General features: G+C 39.4%; 1 protein-coding gene across 1 annotated transcript in view; it reads right to left on the bottom strand.

Annotated features, from left to right (window-relative positions):
* Nucleotides 1-25,696, bottom strand: part of TTN (titin) — a 285,913-nt gene that overhangs the window by 238,463 nt on the left and 21,754 nt on the right. Inside the window, exons 7-24 of the mRNA XM_077272621.1 lie at nt 23,513-23,729; nt 22,643-22,792; nt 20,689-20,823; nt 17,144-17,410; nt 16,928-17,053; nt 14,659-14,925; nt 14,340-14,405; nt 13,674-13,932; nt 6,857-6,911; nt 4,847-5,047; nt 4,334-4,476; nt 4,028-4,212; nt 3,204-3,434; nt 2,752-2,996; nt 2,434-2,654; nt 2,039-2,203; nt 1,783-1,951; nt 18-1,696 (exon numbers count right to left, since the gene is read on the bottom strand). Coding sequence (XP_077128736.1) covers nt 18-1,696; nt 1,783-1,951; nt 2,039-2,203; nt 2,434-2,654; nt 2,752-2,996; nt 3,204-3,434; nt 4,028-4,212; nt 4,334-4,476; nt 4,847-5,047; nt 6,857-6,911; nt 13,674-13,932; nt 14,340-14,405; nt 14,659-14,925; nt 16,928-17,053; nt 17,144-17,410; nt 20,689-20,823; nt 22,643-22,792; nt 23,513-23,729 — 4,781 coding nt within the window. The remainder of the gene's footprint in view (nt 1-17; nt 1,697-1,782; nt 1,952-2,038; nt 2,204-2,433; nt 2,655-2,751; nt 2,997-3,203; nt 3,435-4,027; nt 4,213-4,333; nt 4,477-4,846; nt 5,048-6,856; nt 6,912-13,673; nt 13,933-14,339; nt 14,406-14,658; nt 14,926-16,927; nt 17,054-17,143; nt 17,411-20,688; nt 20,824-22,642; nt 22,793-23,512; nt 23,730-25,696) is intronic.

Raw genomic sequence — 25,696 nt, 5'->3', positions numbered from 1 at the left:
GATTAGAGATCGCTCACCTTGCACAAGCAAAAATGCGTGACTTGAAGTTTCACCAGCTACATTGATGGCTTTTACCATGATGCTGGCAGAATCTTCAGCCACAACATCTTTGATAACCAGTTCACAGACATTATCTTCTGGCCAGTACCAATAGGTGCGCTCTGATCTTTCAACTTTAACACCATTTTTAAACCACTGGCATTCAGGATCTGGCTTTCCTACAACACGGACACGGAAGTGAGCTTCTGTTCCCTGAGCAACTGTTTGACTCTGAATTCTTTCAAATATCTTGGGAGCTTCCATGCTTGGGGATAACTCAATTCTGTCTGGCTTGAAGGTTGGAATAGTGATTTTGCCTTCAACTTCGAGTGCTTTCTTTTCTTCCTCTGTTAGTTCTTTGGTCACATGAAGAAGATCATCTTTTGTCTTTTTCAGCATGTCCTCATATGCTTCATCTTTTCTACGTGATTTTAGTTCAACAGCAGTAATAGCTTCATAGTACCCTTCTTCTGTCCTGCGCTTAAATTTGCTGCGGAGTTCTTCTGATTCTTCAGAAATTTTATCATGAGTAATTTTTTCAGCTCTCTTAAGTTTTACAAATTCTTTTCCTCCTGCTTCAACTTTCTTAACTTCAAAAGGAAGTTTTCCTGACTCGACTGGAAGAGCTGCAACTTTTGGCTCATGTGTTCTCCTAAGCACAGATCTAAAATCTTCTTTTTGCTCAATTTCTAGTTTTACTGAATGGTCAACTATACCCTCAGGGTTTTCTGCTGTAACTTTAACATCACCAGAATCATAAGATTTGCAGTCAACAATTTCAAGGTAATAGATGCCATCATAGCGAAGTCTGAATCGTTTGCTTTTACGAATAAGCTGTCCATTAAGGTACCAATTTACTTTTGGTTGTGGATATCCAGTAACACGGCATCGGAATCTTGCTATTTCTCCTTCATAAACTCTTGCGGGTTCAGGGAACAAAACAATTTCTGGTTTTTGCTTTTCTTTTGAATCATCTGTTACGCCTGCAAGGGCACCTTCATGGGCCAACCTTTCCAGCTCTTCGATTCTTTGCATGCCTCGTCTTCCTTCTGGCAGTTGAGATTCCTCGACAAGGCTCTTCTCGTCTTTCACAATTAAGGTGGCAGATGTGTGGTCTGTTCCATATTTATTTGTTGCCCTGCAAGAAATAACACCACTGTCTCTGGGATAGGCTACTTCAAAATCGAGACTACAGTAACCAAACTCATTCACCATTCGGAGCCTGTTAGCTGCAGCCAATGGCTTTCCATCATGAAGCCATTCAACAACCATTGTTGGGTCTCCAATTGGTGTAATACGACACTCAAAGTGAGTAGGCCCAAAGCGCTTGAGCCTTACTGAAGTCAGCTTCTTCTTAAAGAAAGGCTTTTGCTGTTTCTCCTTATCATACAGATCTCCTTCTTCCCATTGTTCCTGGCCATAACGTAGATGTAAAGGCTCCAGTTCTGGAGCAGCAATTTCCTTAGCTTTGTATGTTCCCTTTGGAATAATTAGTTTTCTCTCTGGTTCAGGCTCAGTAAATTCAACTTCAACATTTACTTTGCATCTGGTAGTGTCACGTCCGGCTTTATTAATAGCAGTAGCAGTATACCATGCAGCATCGTTGCCAACTGTAGACTGAATTTTAAGTGCTGCTTGTCCTTTGTTTCCTTCAATTCTGTATATAAAAATATATTTTATATCAGTGTCTCAAACAAGTATTAAACAAGTTAAGAAACTTAAAATATTATATTATATACTTACAATATGTTTGGAAATTTGTGAGGAGCTATGATGTCGCTGTTCTTCAGCCACACAATATCAGGATTGGGGTTGCCTACAGCTTTCACAGCCATTTCCAGTTGATTGCCTTCTTTGACACTGACATTTTTAAGTTTTTCCACAAACTGTGGTCTTTGTAAATGTTCCTTGGCTGCAGAGAAAAAACACAAAATTAGATGAAACTATAGTGCTACTACCAAAAACTGCAGAAAAGAGAAGCAAAACAGGAATATTGTACCTTCCACAGTTAATGTCATTGAAACTGAGGTTTTGCCAGCTCGGTTCTGAGCAATGACGGTCCATTCTCCAGAATCAGTTGGCATAGCTGGGACTATGATAAGTGACTGAGTTCCATCTTCCTTGACAACAATTTTATGTGTGTAGTCATTGACAATTTGTTGACCTAAAAGATAAAAAAATAACATAAATAACATAATTAAACATAAAAACAACATAAATAAAATATTTGCTTTATTATGTTTTATAATAGTAAGTGGATGTTATTCTCTTCACTAACACAATTAATAGTTTTGGTATTTAGAACGTTATGCAAATTATGCATGTAATAAAATATGTAAAGTAATATATTATAATATTAATTCAAGCTCAATAAAAAGTTCTGAAATAAGTTACCATTGTGGAACCAATATGTTTCAGGCATTGGTCTTCCAACAACTTTCAGGTCAAATCTTGCCGTTTGTCCTTCAGAACATTTGAAAGATGCAGGTTTCAAGACGAAGACTGGTTTATATAATCTCTCCAACTGGGACTCATCAGTTTCATCCAGTCGGCGAGCAGGAGAACGTGCTGGAGAACGTGCAGGAGAGCGGCTTGGCGACCTTGGAGATACAGACCTATAATAATACAAATTAGATATAAGTTTAACCAGATAGAAATAATGTTTCTGAAATGCAATATCAATGTAAAAATATATGTTAAGACGATCAATACCTTATCCTTTTCATAGCGTCTGGGGCTGGCATATAAGCTGGAACTCCAGTTGGTGCCGCTGGCTCCACGTACAGTTTTCCTGAGCAAATCGCATTTCCTTTAAAATTGCTGGCCAAAGCAGTGTAAATTCCCTCATCTTCAGTCAATAGAACAGGAATGCGAAGGCTGGCCCTTCCGTCCGGTAGGGTTTCCATTTGAAAGCGTCCTCCCTGTTTAATGCGCTTACCATCCTTGAACCATGCAATCTGTAATACACAGAAAGGGAAAATTAATAGCCTAATGTTGGAGAAGGACTACTGTAAGTATAACCCCAACTATCCTGAACAGAGACCCGAGGCACAAATTTTGTAGTAAAAAATAGGCTCTTAGCCTTTTTGAAGACATCACGATGCCCTAATATATCATTAAAACCTTAATGCTTAAAGTCTGTGAGTTTTGTAATATGTTATTACCTTTGGTACTGGGTAACCAGACATCTTGCAGTGGAAAGTGACCCCCATTCCTTCAAGGATCTGGTAACTTTTCAGTCTAATATCAAATCCTGACTCAATAATTTCAGATTCCTGAACATCAACAATCATCTCTTCTCCGTCTTCTTCAAGTAGTTCTTCTAAGCTGATCTTGATAATTCTGTATTCAATTTCTTTGATCAGTTTCTCTTCAAATGCAGTTAGCCTATACTCCTGCAAAATTTCAATAAATTAAATGTTAATTGAACAATAATTGATATATTAACGAATTTACATTATTCATAACAAAAGTGTTGGCTATTAAAAAGGAAAACACCAACATTACAAAAATGTCAAGCTAAAAATTTGAAATGACCTACAAGAACAAAAACTTCTGAAACTAGTCTCACTTGTATATTATGGAGTAAAATGTGACCAGTAATTAAAGGATCTGTCTCCTTTCAGAAAGATCTCTCTTGTAGCCCAGTAGCTATAAAAACAAACAAACCAGGGACCAATGCGCTCTCTGACACTGGTGGCCTGGTCTCTATTGTTTGTCTACAGAGCTGACATCATGCCAATAGCGCCACAGCCAATCAGTGAGCTTGGTGGCTCTATTGAGTAGATGGCACAAGCCGCTCAAAGCCACAGAGCTCACTGATTTGCTGTGGCAATGTTGACGTGACACTGGAAATACAGTCGAACAACATAGTTCAGAGGAAGCAAAAGAGAACCTTAAAGTCCTCTAGATCGTTAACCAGATTTTTATGGTTCTTTAATGAATTCAAAGCCCTTCATCATTCTTATTTTGTTTAATAAGCATTTACCTCGTGAACTGTAGTTTTCACTAAAGTAGTATCTTTGGCCATCTTCTTTTTGATAAGGGCTTGTTCTCTTTCATACTCCTTATCATAGTCGGCAGGAGGTGCCACGGGTGCTACTTCGGCTATCTGTGGTTGAGGTACGTATGGAGTTGGCTCTTCGTGCATTCTCACTTGTGAGTCGTATTCAGCTGTTAACAGACAAATAAAAGTGAAGAAGTGTAATAAATTAAGATACTGATATAAATATATAAGATATAAATATATATGTAAAAATATTGAAAATGTGCTTTTATGTCAATCCTCCATTACCTTCCTCTATTAGATTGGTAGTTTCAGTAGCTTCTCCATGTTTGTTACGAATAACAACGCTGTATTCTCCAGCATCATCAGCAAAAGTCATAGAAATCTCAAGCTTGCATTCTCCAGTTTCCTTGTTATATGATACTTTATATCTGTAAGGATGTATATAAATGTTACATACTTAGGGATCCACCTGTTCTTAAGGGGTTAAGTGAGATACCCTTCTGCGTGCAAATTAATAAGTGTGCTGTGAATCAAGATAACCTTTGCTATGTGTGTACTAATACTCGCTGTGAGCAAGGTAGAATATTTGAGAGGGAAAAGGGATAAATTGCTGTAAGGTCTCCATCAACTAGTTTATATACATGAATGTGTATTATATATGAATATTTTTCTTAATCAAATACATTTTCTAATATACTTTTAAGCATAGCAAGAAAATAAATGACAATTAAGAATATTAAAAATAATATTTCTATCAATAAATAAAAAATCAGTCCTCAGATTGTTTTTATGGATTACCTGTATCCGGTACTTAGCGGAACTCCAGCCTTTTTCCAGTAGATATGTGGCTTGGGGTTTCCTCCAATCTGACATTCAAATATGACCTGTCCTCCCTCAACTAACTTCTGGATTGTTGGTTTTCTGATGAAGTAGGGAGCTACTCCTTCTCCAGTTTCAGGAGCAGTCAACTCTACTTCCATCTTTTGCTCCTCTGTTAATCTGTAAAGAGACCATCCATAGTATTATTAACATTATTGTTAGTTTCAGATGTATAATGAACTATACTTTATATATAAAAAAGCCCTCCACCTATATCTGTGTACCAGACACAGTGTATCTCCTGTACATGTGGCAATGAAAAGAAGAAGCTGTGGTATCAAACACAGACAAAGTTTCTGGATCTACAGTCTGGATCCAAGGGATAACGTTTTTCCTTGCTGAGAGAGACATGTTAAGCATGCCGAGATGAGAAGACTTTTAAGTTGCAATGGTCTGCTGGAAAATATGCAAATTGTCTCTTCAGAGAGGAAGAGGACTAGAACTCTAGTGCCGCCTAAAACTCAGTGTCTGCAAATTGAGATTCTGGTTTTGGCCTTTATCATAAGTCATGTAATAAGGCTCATGAAAGGGTCAATATTGATTTTTGGGGTTGCTACTTCCAATAGGTGGCACTAGAATTCTAGTCCTCCAGTCTATGTGACTGCAGACTTCTGAATCCTGTGAACGCACTGAGGATTCACCGGTGTTGCTGCTGAGAGCAGGTGGTCATGTGACCATTAGTATGCAATTTACATACATGGGGTTGTTAGGTCTCGAGTTCCCACCACTGCACAGGGGGAATCTCGAACCTCCTCCGCTGCGGTCTCCCATTCTTCTCCAGCCGCAGTGAAGCCTGCTCAGTGGAGACGTCGGTCCCAGCGTCTGGCTCAGGCAGATACTGTGCGCTTGGTTACTGCTGCCCTTCCAGGCTCTGCCATTGTAGCCAGTACTGGTCAGCGGCGAGCAGACGCTTCTGGGACTAAGTCCTGCTTTTCTCCTTCTGAGCATGCCCAAGGGAAGACCTCTCATTGGATGTTGGGGGTCACATGCTCAGGTCCTGTAGCAGCTCCTATTGGTCCACTAGGAGGTCCTGAAGAAGCTACAACTATAAAAAGTTTGCATGGCCGCAAGGCCATGCTCTAGCATCAATTGTGTTTGGTTGTTGCCAGTGGATACTCTACCACTCAGTCATATGTGGTGAGTCTGTTTAGCTCTGGGGCTGTACACTCAGGTAGGCAGCAAGCATCAGTGGGGGCAATTAGCCTTGGCTTAGCATCTGGTTCCTTCATGTGTGCGGTTAGCACAGAAGAGTTCCAGAGCAAGCACAACCCTAGTTAGGGTAATAGTCTTCTGTGTACAGCGTGACTCTGTGAAGCAACAGAGGTCACTTACATTTCTCACAGGGTGAGGTTAACCCACATGTGAGCTCAGTGTCCATCCACCATTACTTAGCAGCAGGTATCTCTGCACAGTGGACCCCGGGCTGTGAACGCACCTCGTATCTATCTCTCATTACTCGGTGCGTTCCGCTAGCCCTATCAGGGGTCACATGCCAACTAGACATGCTTGATTTCACTAAATTCACTTCCCTTGACAGAAGTCAAGCATGTCTAGTTAATGTGTCTGGAAGTATACAAATTGCATACTTGTGGTCACATGACCATCTGCTCTCACCGGCAATACTGGTGAATCCTGACAGTATACATACCTCATACTGTCAGGATACAGAAGTTTGCAGTCACATTAGTGTGATTACAGACTTTTATCAGAAAACCGGACATGGCCTTAGTCCTCTTAACTGAGATAAACTTTTGTGACAAATTATCAAGATTGTTCATTGTGAGCACTAATTAACACATGCTTCCATGAGCAGGATAGAATAATTGGGAGGGGAAAAAAGAAACAATTACTCTATGGTCTCCATCAATTGATTCTTCCTCCACCCAGTTTCCTCCATGTAATATATTCTTAAACATTGAAAAAACTTACTTTTCTTCTGTCATTTTTTCAGTAATAGTTTCCCTCGCTTCATATTCTTCAGAAACTAGTGGAAATAAGAAAAAAAAATGAGGTTGGAAAAAATCTACAAACTAATTATCATTTAATTACTTTCCAATTAATTATTATAATTTGATATAAATCTCTAAATACACAGTTGAATAACAAGCTCAGCATTGTTAGGCTAAACAAGTTGTGGCTGTGGTGCATTTTTATGCCACAAGTGCATTGATGCCACATTCTTTTGCTGAGGTTTTCAAAAGTTGAGACAAAAATTATGCGATTTGGCTGAGATTGCAGGAAATAAAGAACAACATGCGGACGCTGCCTTGTATGGGTATATGCTGTATCACAGTAAACATATTTATAGATGCACAAGCATACAGTCACCTCCATTCTCACTTTACACAAGTCCCAATAATAATCACTCATCAGATGTACAGCCCTCTTTGCCACATGTCTAGACCCCCTGTTAAGATACCATTAACCATATCAGATAAATAGTACATCATAAGAACAGCTGCAGTTCCCTCCTTCACCAAGGACAATTTTTAGTCCCTAACACTTTGCTCCTATCATATTTCTAGAATTTGCTTAAGGAAAAACAATGCTAATATTATGGAAGTAAATACTAGATTGTTCTTACACTTAAATGGGTTTTCTGAGACTTTTTTTTTGGGGGGGGATTGGCTATAGGCCTGAGAACTTACCAGTAGGTAGTTGCTAACTACCTGCCTGTTCTGTCCTGCAGTGTTCTGTTCTGGCTAAGGCAGTGATTATCCGACTTCATTTAACCTTAGGTCAACAGAGCAGAGCAGTTCTTTCACTTCTGCACTGCTCTGTTGACAGGTCGTCATTGTTGACATCATGCTGTTCCCCACAGTTAGGCAGTGGGGAACTGGCTGTCAATCAGCATGACATTGGCAGTGAGGAACTGGCTATCAATCAGCATGACATCGGCAGTGATGCCCGATCTTTAGAGCAGAACAGAAGAGAAGAAGTTGCTCTTTTGACATGATGTCACTGAAAGCAGGAGGGGTCTGTGATCAGTCTAAACCTGAACAGATCATCACAGAGAAGAACATGCAGGTAATTAGAAACTACCTGCCAGTAAGTTCTTAGCCCCATAGAGAAAGTCCTGCATAACCCCTTTAGGTGCCAATGAAGTAAATTTAACCTCTTTAAAAATGTACCATATAATACAAAAAATTCCGAAGAAAAACATAATGTCTTTTGCCTTTTAATGTCCTCTATACCATTTTAACCAACGTATCCTACTGATATATATGGTATTTTGGTGCCAAAAGACGCACGTTGGTTCCAAGAGTTGTAAAAAATGAGCTAAGAGTTGCAAAAAATACACCTGGGAGAACTGGATGAAGTTTGCCAAATTATGTGATTTTTTTTAAAAGTTGCGATTGGTGAATCAGGATAAAACATGTGGAATTGTTAGACTCTGGCAACAAAGTGGCAAACACAAAAAAAGGTGAGTACATATAAAATAGACTTCATAAAAGGTACAAATAGAACAATAAATTGGGTGCAAATAAAATGAAAGCACAAAGCACACAAATTCAGAGAAAAAACAGGTGCAAAAGCAATGAAGAATGCAGCACTTGGTGTTTAGTATCAAGGCATACTCTCCCATCCAATTATAGACGTTCAGTAATTGGTGAGTTTTTTACATCAGTATATCTAACCCAAAACCAGGAGTGGGTGAAAAATGCAGAAGTGGTGACGTGTTTCTATCATTCATTTCCTCTGATTGTTCCACTCCTGGTTTTGGTTCACAAATACTACGGTAAAAAACTTACAAAACATTCAACGTGTGCACGTGGCCTAAGTAGGATATCCTGCATGATACTTTTTGGGCATGGAACACTAGCATCAGGAATCTAGCCACCAAGTGTGGAGTTGTGTCTCTCAAGGCCCAATTGCAGGTTCAGTATGCCTGAAGGAACCCTTTAAGGCCACATTCACGTGTTCAGTATTTTACCTCTATAGTTATAAGCCAGAATCAGGAGTGGAACAATCAGAGGAAAAGTGTAATAGAAACAAGTCACTGGTTTTGGCTTACAAATACTGATGTAAAATTCTGACCAAATACTGAATGTATGAACATGGCCTCAAGGTAATTTCACCACTTATAGGCCAGGGTCACACTTGCGAGTGTGATCAATACCCAGCACTGCCGCCGACACTCGGGACCGGAGTGTGCGGCTCCATGTATTTCTATGCAGCCGCACACTCAGGTCCCGAGTGCCGGCGGCAGTGACGGGTATTGATGCGAGAGACTCACGCGAGTTTCTCGCATCACACTCGCAAGTGTGACCCTGGCCTAACTTAAAGGATCTGACAACAAGAAGTTAAGCTGGCCATACACATGAGATAACTGTCGGGACAAACTCTAGTTTGGCTGACACTTATCTCTCTCTCATCTCCCACAGACACATGAAAGCTTGGCTTTGCAGAGTGTTCATGTGTTCTCTATGAGAGTGAATCATCTGGCAACATCTTATCTCCACCACCCCGGGCCCCGCAAATATAAGGATCAGTCAATTAATTCCTACAGCCCAATCATACAATCGGAAGACCCCCATACACATTAGATTGTTGTCCTATGCTGCTGAAATCAAGTGTGACAGCTGTCAGGCTTGAGTTGGGAGAGCCGCCGGCCAGTCCATGCGTTGCTTTCTAATCTCGGGCTGATTTATACGGCCATCTGACTGTGAAATGCAAATTTTAACTGGACACCTTTTTCCAACTTGCCTAAGGATATGTTCACACGCAGCATTTTCGCAGTGTTTTTTCCAGCATTTTTTATGAGTTTTACAGTACCAGCCAAAGCTATGAGATTTCAGAAATCTCATGCACACACTTGTTTTTTCTCTTGAATTAATTTGAAAACTATAGCATTTTTTTTTTAAATCTGCAGCATGTCAAATTTTTCAGCATCTTTGCAGTGTTTTTTTCTCAATGGGAAAGTGCAAAAACACTGAATATAGTTAACTTTATTAAACATATACTGTAAATAAAGCACACATGTTCTGCACAAAAAAATGCAGCTGGAGAACACTGCAAAACCTAGATTTTAACCCCTTTCTGACCTCAGACGGGATAGTACGTCCGAGGTCAGAAGCCCCGCTTTGATGCGGGCTCCGGCGGTGAGCCCGCATCAAAGCCGGGACATGTCAGCTGTTTTGAACAGCTGACATGTGCCCGTAATAGGCGCGGGCAGAATCACGATCTGCACGTGCCTATTAACTAGTTAAATGCCGCTGTCAAATGCAGACAGGGGCATTTAACTACCGCATCCGGCCGGGCGGCCGGAAATGATGGCATCGCCGACCCCCGTCACATGATCGGAGGTCGGTGATGCTTCAGAATAGTAACCATAGAGGTCCTTGAGACCTCTATGGTTACTGATCCCCGGCAGCTCTGAGAGCCACCCTGTGGTCGGCGCTCACAGCACACCTGATTTTCTGCAACATAGCAGTGAACAGCAGATCGCTGCTATGTAGCAGAGGCGATCGCCTCCCATGTAGGTTATTGAAGCATGGCAAAAGTAAAAAAAAAAAGTTAAATTAATGTGAAAAAAATAAAATAAAACCTACACATATTTGGTATCGCCGAGTTCAGAGTCGCCCGATCTATCAATAAAAAAAAGCATTAACCTGATCGCTAAACGGTGTAGCGAGAAAAAAATTTGAAACGCCGGAATTACGATTTTTGGTCGCTGCGACATTGCATTAAAATGCAAAAACGGGCGATCAAAAGGATGTATCTGCACCAAAATGCTATCATTAAAAACGTCAGCTCGGCACGCAAAAAATGAGCCCTCAACCGACCCCAGATCATGAAAAATGGAGACGGTACGAGTATCGGAAAATGGCGCGATTTTTTTTTTTTTTTTTTAGCAAACTTTGGAATTTTGTTTCACCACTTAGATAAAAAATAACCTAGTCATGTTAGGTGTCTATGAACTCGTACTGACCTAGAGAATCATAATGGCAGGTCAGTTTTAGCATTTAGTGAACCTAGCAAAAAAGCCAACCAAAAAACAAGTGTGGGACTGCACTTTTTTTGCAATTTCACTGCACTTGGAATTTTTTTCCCGTTTTCTAGTACTCGACATGCTAAAACCAATAATGTCGTTCAAAAGTACAACTCGTCCCGCAAAAAATAAGCCCTCACATGGCCAAATTGACGGAAAAATAAAAAAGTTATGGCTCTGGGAAGGAGGGGAGTGAAAAACGAACACGGAAAAACGGAAAATCCCAAGGTCATGAAGGGGTTAAATGCAGCATTTTTACTGCCAAGAGAGCTGTAAAATTGTTGTGTGTGAATATAGCCATAGAAAACTTTGAGCAAAATAGTTTCAAGTAGAAGCTATCTTAAACAGGACCTGTCACCAATTCAAAAGTGGCCATTTTTTGTCATAATTTTATTTCTGCTTCTCTACTAAGCATTCTTTTTTATTGATGTTGTTTAAATCTTCCATATGGATCCAAATATCTGTGCCTTTTAATTTAATGTTAGTTTCTACTGTCTTTACTAAGAGGGCGCTGTCTACTGAGTAATTACATAGAGCAGCCTAAAGACGCTCCCCCAGAGAATCCTGTGAGTCACGCCCCCTTGGCACAGACCATAAAAATTAACACTGCACACAAAGGCCCATATCTCTGGAACTGTAGAGCGGAATATAAAAAGTAACAAAACAAAACACAGTCCTCAGTGGAGTGGGAATCAAATAAGACCAAAAAATGGGAAATTTTGACCTGTTGATAGGTCCTCTTTAAAATGACAGTCTGTTGTCCTACAGGATGTATATTCTAGTAACATGCTGAACCAGATATTGTTGAGATGCTCAGTTGGTGCAACCAGTGCTTTGTTTTTCTTTGGTTTTCAGTTAAAGGAGCCTAGGCTTTGGCAAATTCCTTTAAAGAGAATATGTCAGCAGTATTTCACCTCCCAAACTGTTTATATGTGCATGCAGCTCTTTCAAAGACAAGTTCAGCAATACCTTTATATAGCCAGTCTGTTCCTCCATTAATGAGAAATCAGCATTTAAATTGATATGCAAATGAAGCTGTAGATCTGATGCCTCTATCACTCCAGCTCTATTCCCCACCCAGCGCTGTCGCATCTTGCATGACTGACATCATCAATACTTTATGACTTCAGGCAATGGAGCCATAAGTCATGCAGGAGGAGGCAGAGGCACTAGACAGGAAATAGAACTTTAGTAACACATTTGCATATCAAGTATTGATGTCTCAGTAACGGAAGAAAGGACTTGGCTTTGAAAGACCTACATTCACATATAAATAGTTTGGGGGGATAAAACTTGCTGACGTATTCCCTTTAATAAATGACTCATAAAACTTCTTTAAATTTAAAATTCTTATACCAAGCATACAATTATCCAGAATGTCTAATAATCCACCACTTGTGGACAAGAAGCAGAAGTCAGATTATTACAGAGAAAAATAATTTTTAAATAATAAAATTCACACTTTTTGTTTCACTGCGTTCTGTACAGGGTAAAAACTGTTGTGTTAAACGTCAATGGGATTTTTTAAAGGCTATATAAATTTTACATTTGAAAACAGAATATCGCACCTGTAACGGCATTATTTCATTTTCTACGTAAGGTACAGCAACTACATTTTACATACAAGCAGTGTTGCAAAAATTTCTAGGAACATTGATTATTCCTTATGGAAATATTTCTTTAATGAAAAGCAATTTATTTCACAGCAAAACCACAACATAAATGAACGCACTCTTTTTTTAAGAGGGTTTTCTGGACTTGAGCTAAATTTCTCCACTCAATATGACTGCAGATTTCTCTATATGACTGCAGATTGTCGAATCCTGACATTGTGTATTGCGCACATTGTCAGGATTCCCTTCAATTTCCTGGGATCTCCACATTGGCAGTCACGTGCCGACTAAATTCTCATCCACTTCTTTTAAACATAGAGAGAAGTGGATGACAATTAAGAATGAAGTGGATGAGAATTTAGTTAGTACGTGACTATCCGCTTAATCTGCCAAATGAGGGAAGTCATGACAGTGTACATATCGAACACTATCAAGAATTGCCAATCTTGCCTGCAGAAATTTAGCTCAAGCCCAGAAAACCCCTTTAACCATTATACTTAGCAACATCATGATGAAAGGGTATAACAAAATGCACAATGCAAACACAATATAAGTCGATAATTATATCAAGTACAAAACTGATGCCTGTCCTATCCTATGCAACACCAATTAAATAGTCTCATTCCAAATGTGAAACATTTTAAGGCTTAATATAGCAAACTTTTCTTGACAATTTTTCAAGCTAAAGCCAGGAGAGAGCACAACGGTGAAATACATATAAAAAGTACAGAGAAAAGATTTAGACTTTTCCTCTTTTTTACCCGATTCTAGCTAAAAGAACTTATAAAAAAATGAAACTTCCAAAGTTGTAAAATCTAAAAAAATTACTTTGTTAAAGCTACATTCACACACAGACCCACTTTTCCAAGGTAATTGGATAATCACAACCTATTTTTTATGTGTGTATATTAGTTTCCATTAAGCTATAAAAGTTTGTCTTACTTTATAAAGATTTCATCCGTGCAATTCAACACCCAAAGAAATTCCATAGAGTTCACTTAAATAGACTCCACATGTCACTTGTCCATTTGTTCACCATAAGTACGGGCAGGTAATAAAATGCAGCTGCTCCTAACATTCACAACCCTTGCTATTCTGAACCACCAACCAAAATAAACTCACATATGTGGTATTGGCTTACCTTGAACGAGGAGGTAGCAAGAAGTGCTGACAGTGCCTGCCTCGTTGGTAGCTGTACAAGTAAATCGGCCGCTATCTTCGGCAAACGCCTCGCGAATCACAAGGCGTACAATTTGTTCTTCAAAGGTAATTTGGAAATCAATGGAATTTTCAATTCGGTAATCCTCACGATACCAAACCACAGTTGGGGAAGGGTACCCCGCAATGGTACACTCCAAAGTGACAGACTCGCCTTCAAGTACTGTCACATTTTTCAATCCCTAAGAAACAAGTAAAAGATTGTAGTTTCTTGGATATATCTAACATCATTTCATTCATTTTAAGACCTTTTTTAATGTATTTAAATAATAATTGTTAAATTTTTATATTGTAGCCCATATGTATGCCCATGTGGAAATAGTGGACAATTCTAATCCATACATTTTAGATTGCTTTAAACTGTAAATCTTTGGTTACATAAAATCTTAATGAAACTTACTCTCCCATTACATGGAAGAAATACCACTATTCAATATTGCATAATAAGTAAATGCGAAATAAAGGAAGAGTGGCCTGCCCTATATTAATTTACTTTAATTAAAATTGGCCAAGCTTAGAGAGACTCTGAAGTTAATGATGGGCTGAGAGTCAATTAAAGATTACTAGATCTTTTTGATGTGTTACTTACAGAAACTAAAGTTGGTGGAGAAACGGGGACTTCTGCTGGTTGAGGCACCCGGGCTGCTTCCTCCGCCTGCAACATATGGAAGAGTGTTAGCTTTTCTATAGGCATGGGTTTAAATATAGCTGAACTGGGTGGACTGGTGTATAGGATTTCTCCTGCATATGGTCATGTTAGAAGCACAGTAAAGTACTAATAATACACACACGTTTAGAGAGCAGCAAGTAGTAAGGAGATAGGGCTGTTGAGAAGAAAGACTATTTTTGTTATAACTGAACATCATGAGAAGAATCAAGGAAGATGAAGAAGTTTTTCGATGACCAACCTCATATTGGTACTGAAATCTATCTTCACGCGCTAAGCCACCTGAAACACTCACGCCTACATCTCTTTTCATTTCAACGTCAAAGCGGGATTTGTAGGCCTCAGTAGTCTCTGTCAAAGAGAAGGGTTGAGAGACGACCTTTTCTGCCGCCTCTCGGGGTTCAGCTGGTTTGAAATGTGGAGCTTTCACAGATTTCGTGATCTTTTGTGAAGCTGCAGTAATTAATTCTTTCTCCAGAGTCGCTATAGCCGATCCTGCAATTGACACCTGACCCACGCAAAAGGAAATCTGTTATCTTATGATCACGTTACTGTACATTTTAAAGATGTGCTCTGCTTTTATCCAAGCTTTAATGATTTTACATGCTGCATTGCTTTCATAGCTCAATTTGGCAAAGCTGGAACTGGTTTTTAATTTTCCCAGTTCTTTAGGTTTGTAAATTTTTTAATTAACGTGAAGTTTACTCTAATTTTTGTTATCTTTTTTTTTTTTTTGCTTATTTCTTCGTGAAGGTTATTAAAATTAATGTTTCATCACAAAATGACCTATTATGTAAGTCAGGTATTTGTGTTTAAAAAAATCCAAATTATTTTTTTTCTCAAATAATAATTTGTAACAAAATAAACGGTAATTTTGCAATTTTCACATTGGCTCACTGGGCTACTTTAGATTCATACTTCCTGCTTTTAATAGAAGACTTTTCAGAAGTCTCATTATCATCACAGGCAAGAGATTCTAATGTGAGAAACAACTCTGATGACACAGGATCCACCAATCACAATAGGTGATGTCACACCTCCTGCTATTCCCGATCCCATGACAATGACCTTTGCACTCGCTAATTTGATGCTACAATGCTAAACCTAGAATAACTATGATCCTATTACTGCTAATGTACATGTGAATTTCTTTAAAGAACAGTAAGTATGACACTGGAAGAGCCCCAGTGAAAAGTATGAAAATTGCAAGATTTATATATATATAGAATTTATTTTATTTTATTTTAATACAGATGACGATATGAAGAAATTTTTTTTTCAAAAATATAAAAAAAACATAAAAACCTGATTTAAACAGTAAATCAATTTCTGATGCTACATTCTGAAAGTCAGTTTGGATTGTCAACTGCATTGCTTTCTCTAAGGTTTCCAAATGATCAGCTGAGCAACCAGAACCCACTCAAAGGAGTTGTACAATCGAGAATAAATGAGTTCAAACATCAAATTGAGGGTACACCATCTCCTGTAGCCTTGCCATATTGTGATTGATCCATAAGCTGTTGCGTATGAAAAACTCTAGCAAGTCAGCAGACTTTAATCATATGCAATGCTAGTTTATAGCGCCACGACAAAATGGAAAAACCATTGAAAGACCATGGAAAGGCTGCACCATATACAATTTTTTCAGCAATACTGAAAAAAAAATGTAAAAAAAATGGATAGAGAAATGTTTCTAAAGGTCGATCATTAAAGTTGGCAGAGGTGAACAACAGAGCATCTTTAAAATCAGAAGAAGAGAAGCAATGAGTAGTTGCTGTCTAATCACAATACACACAAAACACATAGAAACATAAAGACAGTAAAAATAGACACTTTGCCAAGAAGGTGTTATGTGCAGAAGATGGGAAAACCAAGAGTGAAGAAGCTTTTCTACGTGTTACATATTTATTGCAGCTAAGAAGAACGTGTAGAGGAAATTGCCAATTATGTTAATGACCAGCTTTTAGTACTCAGTTAGGCCACGTTCACACTATCAGCATTTGTTCAGTATTTCACATCAGTATTTGTAAGCCAGAACCAGGAGTGGGTGATAAATACAGAAGTGGTGACATGTTTCTATTAGACTTTTCCTCTGATTGTTCCACTCCTGGTTTTGGCTTAAAAATACTAATGTAAAATACTGACCAAATACTGAACGTGTGATGTGAACATGGCCTAATATAACTGCAAAGTTAAAAAAATATAAGTAGGGTTTCCTGTATTATTATTAATGTGATATTGAGTGTTTTAATAATTTCAGATAATGTGTATCAGGCAAAACATTACAAATATCCATTTAAGTCCAAAAATATCAATTACATCAATTGAAGCATTGAATTTTTTTTTGGCATTTTTGGTTTGTCTAAAATGAATATTTGTAAGAAAAAGGATGAAGATGATGATGATTATGTTGGTGATTTTAATGATGATGAACTGCCAGTGTAGTTAGACATATTCCTGGCAGTGGTGACAATCCGTATTGCCTGATATACATGTCACTCGTTTCTTACCTCGTGTGTATGTTCGGCTTTGGGAACTGTAACTTTAGTGACGGAAAAGTGAGGAATTGGTGTATGTGAAATAGTTTGATCCACTTGGACCACTGGTACGGTTGGTGGTTCTGGAGTTCTTTTAATCTACATTAATCAATAAAGGCGTGTTGAGTTTTGTTCCACTTACATGTCAAAAAGAGAAATAATGGCAGAGTAACAAAGTCAGGGCCTAACCTGTGGAACCGGTGATGGCACATGTTCAATTGGGATTATTTTTGGCACATGGACTTCTGGAGCTTTTACAGGGATTTGTTTAGGGACAACTTGGCGCTCAGGTGAGAATTCAACAGTTTTCCTAGCAGAAACATGCTCTTTGTATTCATACTGCAGAGCTGTTTCCTCCTCATAACCTTCTTCCGTATATTCTGGTTGTCTAACCCGTGCAAGGTCAACTGCAGCAACAACTGTAGCCACAGCTCCCGCTTTTTTCCCAGCTTCCATCTAAAGGCAACATTAATACAGTTCATACAAAACTCCAGAAAGACACGAAGGAAACAAGGTGCAAAACAATTGCAAGAAACATAGACAGAAACATTGATATAAAAGTAGGACAATGCAGCTCGATATTTTCTGGCAACTTTGTGATTTTTCACCCCCTATGGAAGCAACAATTTATTTGTCTTGCCTATGAGAATGTAATGTTATAATACGGCAAGCATTCGTAATCCCTATGATAAATATTGAATAGGTGGGGCCCGATTCCCGGAATACCTACCAATTAGCTGAGCAAAGGGGTTTCCTTAAGTGTTTACCAGACACAACGCTGTACATTTGGTAATGGATTGTAGATAGATTAATGTTGTATCCTAGGCATTGCCAAAAATTTCAAGGACCATCAGGATGAAAGTGTTTATTCATACAACGCATTTCGGAGTTGGTTAAACTCCAAAACGCCTTGTATGAATAAACCATTTATTCCAGACAGTCCTTGAAGTTATTGGCAGCACCTGGGATATACGGTCCATCTATCTACAATCCACTATCTGTCCTCTACCCAAAGGGTGTGAGTTCCGCAGCCGGAGAAGGAGCCACACATTGATCTCTCTTGCGCGCATCTCAGAGTTGTGCCACTCACACAATTCCGGCCTAAAGGTACCTTCACACGAAACGACATCGCTAGCGATCCGTGACGTTGCAGCGTCCTGGCTAGCGATATCGTTTAGTTTGACACACAGCAGCGATCAGGATCCTGCTGTGATGTCGCTGGTCACTGAATAAAGTCCAGAACTTTATTTGGTCGTCCGATCGCTGTGTATCGTTGTGTTTGAAAGCAAAAGCAACGATACCAGCGATGTTTTACACTGGTAACCAGGGTAAACATCGGGTTACCAAGCGCAGGGCCGCGCTTAGTAACCCGATGTTTACCCTGGTTACCAGCGTAAAAGTAAAAAAAACAAACAGCACATACTTACATGCGTCCCCCAGCGTCTGCTTCCTGACACTTACTGAGCGCCGGCCCTAAAGTGAAAGTGAAACCGCTGTGCTGTTAGGGCCGGAGCTCAGTCAGTGTCAGGAAGCAGACGCTGGGGGACGCATGTAAGTATGTGCTGTTTGTTTTTTTTACTTTTACGCTGGTAACCAGGGTAAACATCGGTTTACTAAGCGCGGCCCTGCGCTTAGCAACCCGATGTTTACCCTGGTTACCCGGGGACCTCGGCATCGTTGGTCGCTGGAGAGCGGTCTGTGTGACAGCTCTCCAGCGATCAAACAGCGACACTGCAGCGATCGACATCGTTGTCGCTATCGCTGCAGCGTCGCTTCGTGTGAAGGTACCTTAAATCTTAGTTGCGTAAATACACATGCAGTGCCTCTTTCTCCTCTTTTGTAAATTTGTTAGTGGTTCTACCTAGCACTGCAGTTCAGTCTCATTCACTTGACTTGGACTAAACTGCAGCAAAATGCAATATCAGGCAGTCCCACAACAAGAATGCATAGCAGTGTCTGGAAATTACTGAATGGGATTTCTTACATTCAACCATTTGGTGAGAGTTCCAAAAGTCAGACCCCCACCGATCTTACATTAATGACATATTCTAAAGATAGTCCATCAATTATTACTGCTCCGGAAAACCCCTTTAAAGTGGATCAGTCACCAGATAACCAACACAAACTCTGTACACTATTAAATAGATGTCTTAGACCTAATGAGACTGGCGGGTTTCTTTGAAAATTCATATTAGAATGGCTGTATAATCCTGATATTAAGAAGAGCATTTTATGAGTCCAGCTATAGATTAAAATAGGTCATGAGTCCTAGTGTATCTAGTCTCCATCCACCCAGCCTGACTGACAGCTTCAACTTGTACTGAGCAGCTTGAGATCTGAGCGTCAGCAAGAGCGAAACTGAGATGCTTTCAACTAGCCTAACTGAGTGTAAATTGAGGAAAACTTTCACAAAGGATTACACAGCTAAGCCATGCAATTCCAAATTAAACGCAGCACCCTGATCAGGTCTAAAAGATCTAATTAGTGATGTACATCATTTGTATCACTGGTAACAGATCCGCTTTAAAGGCTCTTAATCGGGCAAATTTAGTCTCAATTATGTCATTAACCACAAAGAGTGACAAACAGCCAAAAGACTTGATGGTCAAACTTATGCCAAATGGGTACCCTTAGGCACAAATCTGGATAGAATACACTGTGATCCATTCAAAACATATCCAACAACATAGTCGAATACATATTTCAATACAATTTTTTTATTTGCACAAAACTGCATATGTCTAGACATAATTAATTGGCAAATGCAAATGAAATGTTGGTCTCACCCAAAGAAGTAGAGCCTGCACACAAAATTGTTGCTGCCAATGTAAGTGACCACATTAAAACAAAGTACGGTAAGCTAAAAAGTTGAAGTTTCTAATACAAGAGTTTGGTTCTTGCTTTTAACGTGACATTTATACAGCTTGCTTCATGTAGTGGAACTTTACATGTGTGATATGGAAAAAAGGCAATACATATACACATGTTACATATAATACATATATATAAACACATAAAAGATATCAGCTCATATAAAAACAGGAGTTTACTGTGTGGCTCTCTGTTCTTATATGGCCCTAACATGCACGTGGTATATGTGCGCCAATTGGGCAAAACACCAAACACAAAAGAGGTGATTGAAAACAAACGTGAAGAAGATTGGAATAAAAGAAGTGCCCCGTGGTAAAGAAGAGTACAGCAGATGTGATCACTGAGCTGATACCTCATCAGATGCTTCTGGTACATCAGAGATATCTAACATTTCTGTACAAAGAAGAGTCCGACTTCTTGCTTGCTGTACAGCGGCCAGAACCGTAGCCACAGCCATTACTTTCTCTGAATCATAATTTATCTGTGCAATCGGTAAACATACACGACAATGCAAATCTTTAGGTTTTAATGCTCTATACAGTTGTTGTGCAAGAACAAACACGGGTGCTTAGGTTATAAAAATCGAAATTCATACATGTGTGGCCAGTGCCAGAGGCGGTCTACCTTAAACATGTGTTTTTTGAGTCGCCAACTGGATTTACCTTTTTTTTTGCCCAAAGTCTAACCTTAGGTTAAGCCAGTGGTACTGGCCACAGGATCTTAGTTAGTACACATTCCTTTAACATATTAGATTTTCCAAAAGTAAGAAAAAAATATATTTTCAAGGCTTGTGTTAGCTTCCACAATTCTGACTTAATTTATGAGTTATGTTCTATTTGTGCAAATCCGGTAGTGGAAATCACCTGTTCTTGTACTGCGTGTATCTGTTCACGCTTGGTGGCAGCAGCTTCTACCGTTCTGGCAACGGTCTCCTGTCTGCTTTTTTCACTGGACACAACTACAGTGCTTACAGAAGTTTTTTCAGCTTCTTTCCTTACCTGGTATTTATGAAAAAAAATTGTTGCTTATAATGATAAATATCAATTCTAAAATGTGACTAGCACCAAAGAAAAGCAGATGAAACGAGTGAGATTGAAGCATGGAAGTTTAGGTTATCTGATGAAGATGATGATGAAATAATGAAGGTCAGTGAAGCGTTCAGCAAGCTCTTGTTATATTATGCTTAGTAATCAAGGGACACGCTGGTCTGAAAAGTAATGGCCCTTTGGGCAAATTGAATTCGATGTGTTTAAAGGGATCAAACAATCTTTTGATATGTCATATATACAAACTCGCAGACCACATGAAGTGCGTCCAAAAAAGGATGGTCAAAGAGGGCTTAAATACACTTGGCATCATTCATATTGTTAATTTTAATGGATCTTTTAATGAATGCTGGGTTGGGTTTCCAATAACAAAAACCTATGGACTATGCCAAAAGTATTCGAGCATTGCAAAGAAAATTAAAGAAGCACTCTAGCAAAACTATTTTTTTTTACTTTTCAAGTGCAGAATAGGCTTAATAATCTATAGGCCATGTCTGGATTGTCTACCATTTTCATTCCTTTTTCCTCTTGCATATGGTTCTCATAATGCAGAATACATTTCCCATGATGCTTTAGCTCCTATTTAATGGCAGCTAGTGATTGTTCAGTGACATAGAATTGTTGTCCCTTTATGTACACAGCAGAGTCTCAGTGTATCCTATGTGATGTTACAACAGTCTCAGTGTATTCTAAGTTAGGTATAGTATACAGCAGTCTCATTGTATCCTACGTGATGTTTACAACAGTCTCAGTGTATCCTAAGTTAAGTATACAGCAGTCTCAGTGTATTCTATGTGATGTAAACAGCAGTCTCAGTGTCTCCTGTGTGATGTATACATCAGTCTCAGTGTATTCTATGTTATGTAGGCAGCAGTCTCAGTGCATTATATGTAATGTATACAACAGTCACAGTGTATCCTATGCAGTGTATACAGCAGTCCCAGTGTTTCATATGGGTTGTACACAGCAGTCTCAATGTATTCTATTTGATGTATACAGCAGTTTCAGTGTATCCTATGTGATGTACAAAGCAGTCTCAGTGTTTCATATGTTATGTATTCAGCAGTCTCAGTGTATCCTTTATGATGTATACAGGAGTAGCTCAGTGAATGTGGTGCAGCTTCACACAGCAGAGTCTCTAATATATTCAACTGCCTCCTGCTTGTGATTGCTTCCTCCCTGTGAGCTCTTAATTGTGTAAAACTACATCTCCAGTAGTATACACTGGAGATTATTCACACATCACACAGATAGACACTAGTAGTGTAACTCAAGGCTGTCTCAAAACTCTATGGCACTAATGATTGTAGGGACTCACCTACTACACCATTTCTCTTCTATACAAGCCAAAAATTGTGTTCTCAGCAGCTTGGGGGACATACAAAGGAACCAGAAGGGTAGAACTGGGAGGGGAGAGAAGGAGTCTGAGAGCCATCAAGATAGATTTTATAGGATATGATTTCAACCTGTAATTCACAGGAAGTCAGAGATTTTCTATTCAGGAGAGCATGTACTACCCTGGTAGTCAGACTGGAGATCTCATGACTCAGTAGCTCATAATGAAGGCCTAAAATATTTGGATATAACTGATCTGGGATAGAACCAATTACACAGTCAGATATTGTTGGTAGGTTACAATTAAATGTATGCTAGAGTGCTACTTTAATTTCTGGAATTCAGAAATAGACTAATGTATACAAGTTGCCAGCATGCCCCTGGTTTAGCAGCATATTTGCTCTAAGTGCTATTAATGTTTTACTTTTTTTTCTACCTGCTCATGGACAGGTTGAATTTGCACAGCAGTCATTGCTGTCCTTTTAGCGGTCAGTTCAGTGGCACTCGGAGTAGGTTCTCTCACTCTGGCCATATCAACAGCAGCAACTACAGTAGCGACAGCTGCTGTTTTTCCTGCTCCGTGGACCTATATCAGTCACATTAAAATGTACAGTTTACAGGTAAAATTTTATTAAAAAACCACAATAGAGAATATATAAAGAATCATCACTTGCTTTATAAAGCTCCATGTTATGGCAAAGACTAAACAGTGATCTTGGGTACACAATATGGTGACTCTATGGTTTCAGCCATGGGAAAAGATTCCATCATAAAATGTGTCCGTTGCTGTTGTGTCCACCCAAAAGCACAATGTAAAATCTCATGGTAGCCCAATGACAAGAAAGGGGTTGTCCTGTGAAAACAAGTTATCAGCTATCAAAAAGATAAGTGATAACATTTTGGTTGGTTGGTGTCAGACCGCTTGGACCCACTTCGTTAAGCAAAACAGGGAACTTACACCCTCAATAGAATGATGCGGCAGTGAGCATACTAGACCACCACTCCATTCCATGTAAAAGGGGCTGCCAAGTGCTTTAACCTTACAGAATGAATGGAGCAGCAGTTGAGCATCTGACCTAACAGGGATAAAAGTTTCCCATCTGCATTGAAAATTTCCAATTCTGCCGAAGAATGTGGACTAAGTAAGTTATCACCTAACCTGTGCATAGGCGATAATTTGTTTTCACTGGACAACCCCTTTCAGTTACAAAAGGGGGGTTGTGTACCCTGTTTTTTCTGTCTAGTCTATGCCTAATAACTGAAGATATGATAAAATATGTATTGATGTACACAATGAGGTCCTTACCTCTCTGGTATCCACACCGGTAACTGTGATCTGCTCCCTCGATTCCCACTTCTGCTCAGTCTTTATATGTGAGGCTGCAGAAGACACAAATACTTCATGCTTCCAAGGAGGAGGAACTTCAGCACCAACTGATGTTGAAGTAATTCTTGCAGGAGAAGGAGACTTCACAGATCTGATTGGAGATGTAGACAGTCCTCTTCCAGCCGGGGAGACTGACCTGTTGGTAGTAAAAGATACTTGTACTATGATTCACTAATGACCACAGAAAAGATTTAGGTTTCGAAAAGAAAAACTTAAACTAAAAATAATTAAAGTCAACGATTATTGAAAAGAACTGTTTCTATATGGCAAAGAAAATAAGAAAAAATCAGACAGTTTAACATTTATTAGTCAAAGAACAAGTTGCGATTCTGGAAAGATTGCATTCTGGAAAATATACAATAGGTGGGGCTCTTGCTCCACATGAAATTTGAAGATGCTAAAAAGAACATGCTTTCTTGCATGTCAACTACAACAAATAGCTTCTCCTACCCATTAAACAGCAAAATACAAGCAACGCACAGATAATTGTGTGTTATCTGTTTTTTTCATGGGGCCAATGAATTTGGCGAGTTTGATCCTCAACACTGATCTAAGTAAGACATGTTTTGAAAATAATCGGGTTGCAAAAATATATATGAAAAGGCACGTTCATTGTAAAGGGTCCATGTACTAAAAAAGTGATATATGAGAGAGTCCTTATTCTACAAAAAACAAATATCCATGTGGGATCAAATTCCACCTAGGTAAAGTGTGGTGGAACATGTAAGCATATTCCATATTAACATATTATATATTCAGTGGGTTGGTACACTATTTTGGATCATTGATGCTATAACAAGGAATGTCCGCAGTGCACTAAAGAGGAGGTCACAAATCCAATGAATCCGCTTGGTATAACAGACTGAGCTTGCCAAAGACCTTCTACAAGTTTAAATGTCGTTTATGTACTGTAGGTGGATGGAGGAATAAAAAGCATTCTATCCATGTTTTTACATGGACACAACACATCTGAATTAAGTCTTAAATAATTTCTTTATACAAATACTAATTCAATGTCTGTTAGGCATTGAGTTCCTGCCGCTGCACAGGGGGAATCTGGAGCCATGTCTGCTGCGGTCTCCCATTCTTCTCCAGCCGCAGTGGAGCCTGCTCAGCGGAGATGTCAGTCCCAGCATCTGGCTCAGCCTGATACTGTGCGAATGGTTACTGTTGCCTTTCCAGGCTCAGCCCTTGTAGCCAGCACTGGTCAGCGGCGAGCAGGCTTTTCTGGGACTAAGTCCTGCTTTTCACGCACTGAGCATGCCCACGGGAGGACCTCTCATTAGAGGTCGAGGGTCACATGCTCAGGCCCTGTTGCAGCTCCTATTGGTCCACCAGGAAGGTCCTGTAGAGCTGCAACTATAAAAGGTTTGCATGGCCGCACGGCCATGCGCTAGTATCAAATGTATTTTTCTTATGCCAGTGGATACTATACCACTCTATACTTATGTGGTGTGAGGCTGTAGCTTTGGGACTGTACACTCAGGCAGGCAGCTAACGTCAGTGGGTGCAATTAGCCTTGGCTTAGCATCTGGTTCCTTCATATGTGCGGTTAGCACAGAAGAGTTTCAGAGCAAGAACAACCCTAATTAGGGTAATAGTTTTGTGTACAGCGCGACTCTGTGAGGCAACAGAGATTGCTTCCAGTTCACACGGGGTGAAGCTTAACCAACGTGTGAGCACGGTGGACCCCGGGCTGCGAACGCACCTTGTAGCTGCCTATCTATACTCAGTGCGCTCCGCTAGCCTTAACAATGTCTTGCAAGTTCTAGGAAGAATTCATGACGTTTTGTACACCATTCTTGATTCAGAATCCACTGGAGTAAGATGCGCCAAATTTACCAAGAGATGTGTGCCTCAATGAATTTGGCAAATCTTTTGATAACCCGTGAATCAGCAGAATATGTACAAGTGTTTTCTGCTATAATTTACACCACCTTTTACAATGAATCTGTTGAGATGTGCACGGATATATAGAATCTCTTTCACGAAGCTCTGACAACTTTTCAAAAAGTTGACGTAACTCGTGTAAAAGCAGCAAAAATTATATCTTTGGCAAATGTTGTGTTGCACAAAAATGTACGAAATTTTAACACCCGAAAT

Source organism: Ranitomeya variabilis, chromosome 7, assembly GCF_051348905.1.
Source record: "Ranitomeya variabilis isolate aRanVar5 chromosome 7, aRanVar5.hap1, whole genome shotgun sequence".
Taxonomy (NCBI): domain Eukaryota; kingdom Metazoa; phylum Chordata; class Amphibia; order Anura; family Dendrobatidae; genus Ranitomeya; species Ranitomeya variabilis.
The sequence above is the reverse complement of the archived record's forward strand: the minus strand, read 5'-3'. Positions and strand labels throughout refer to the sequence as shown.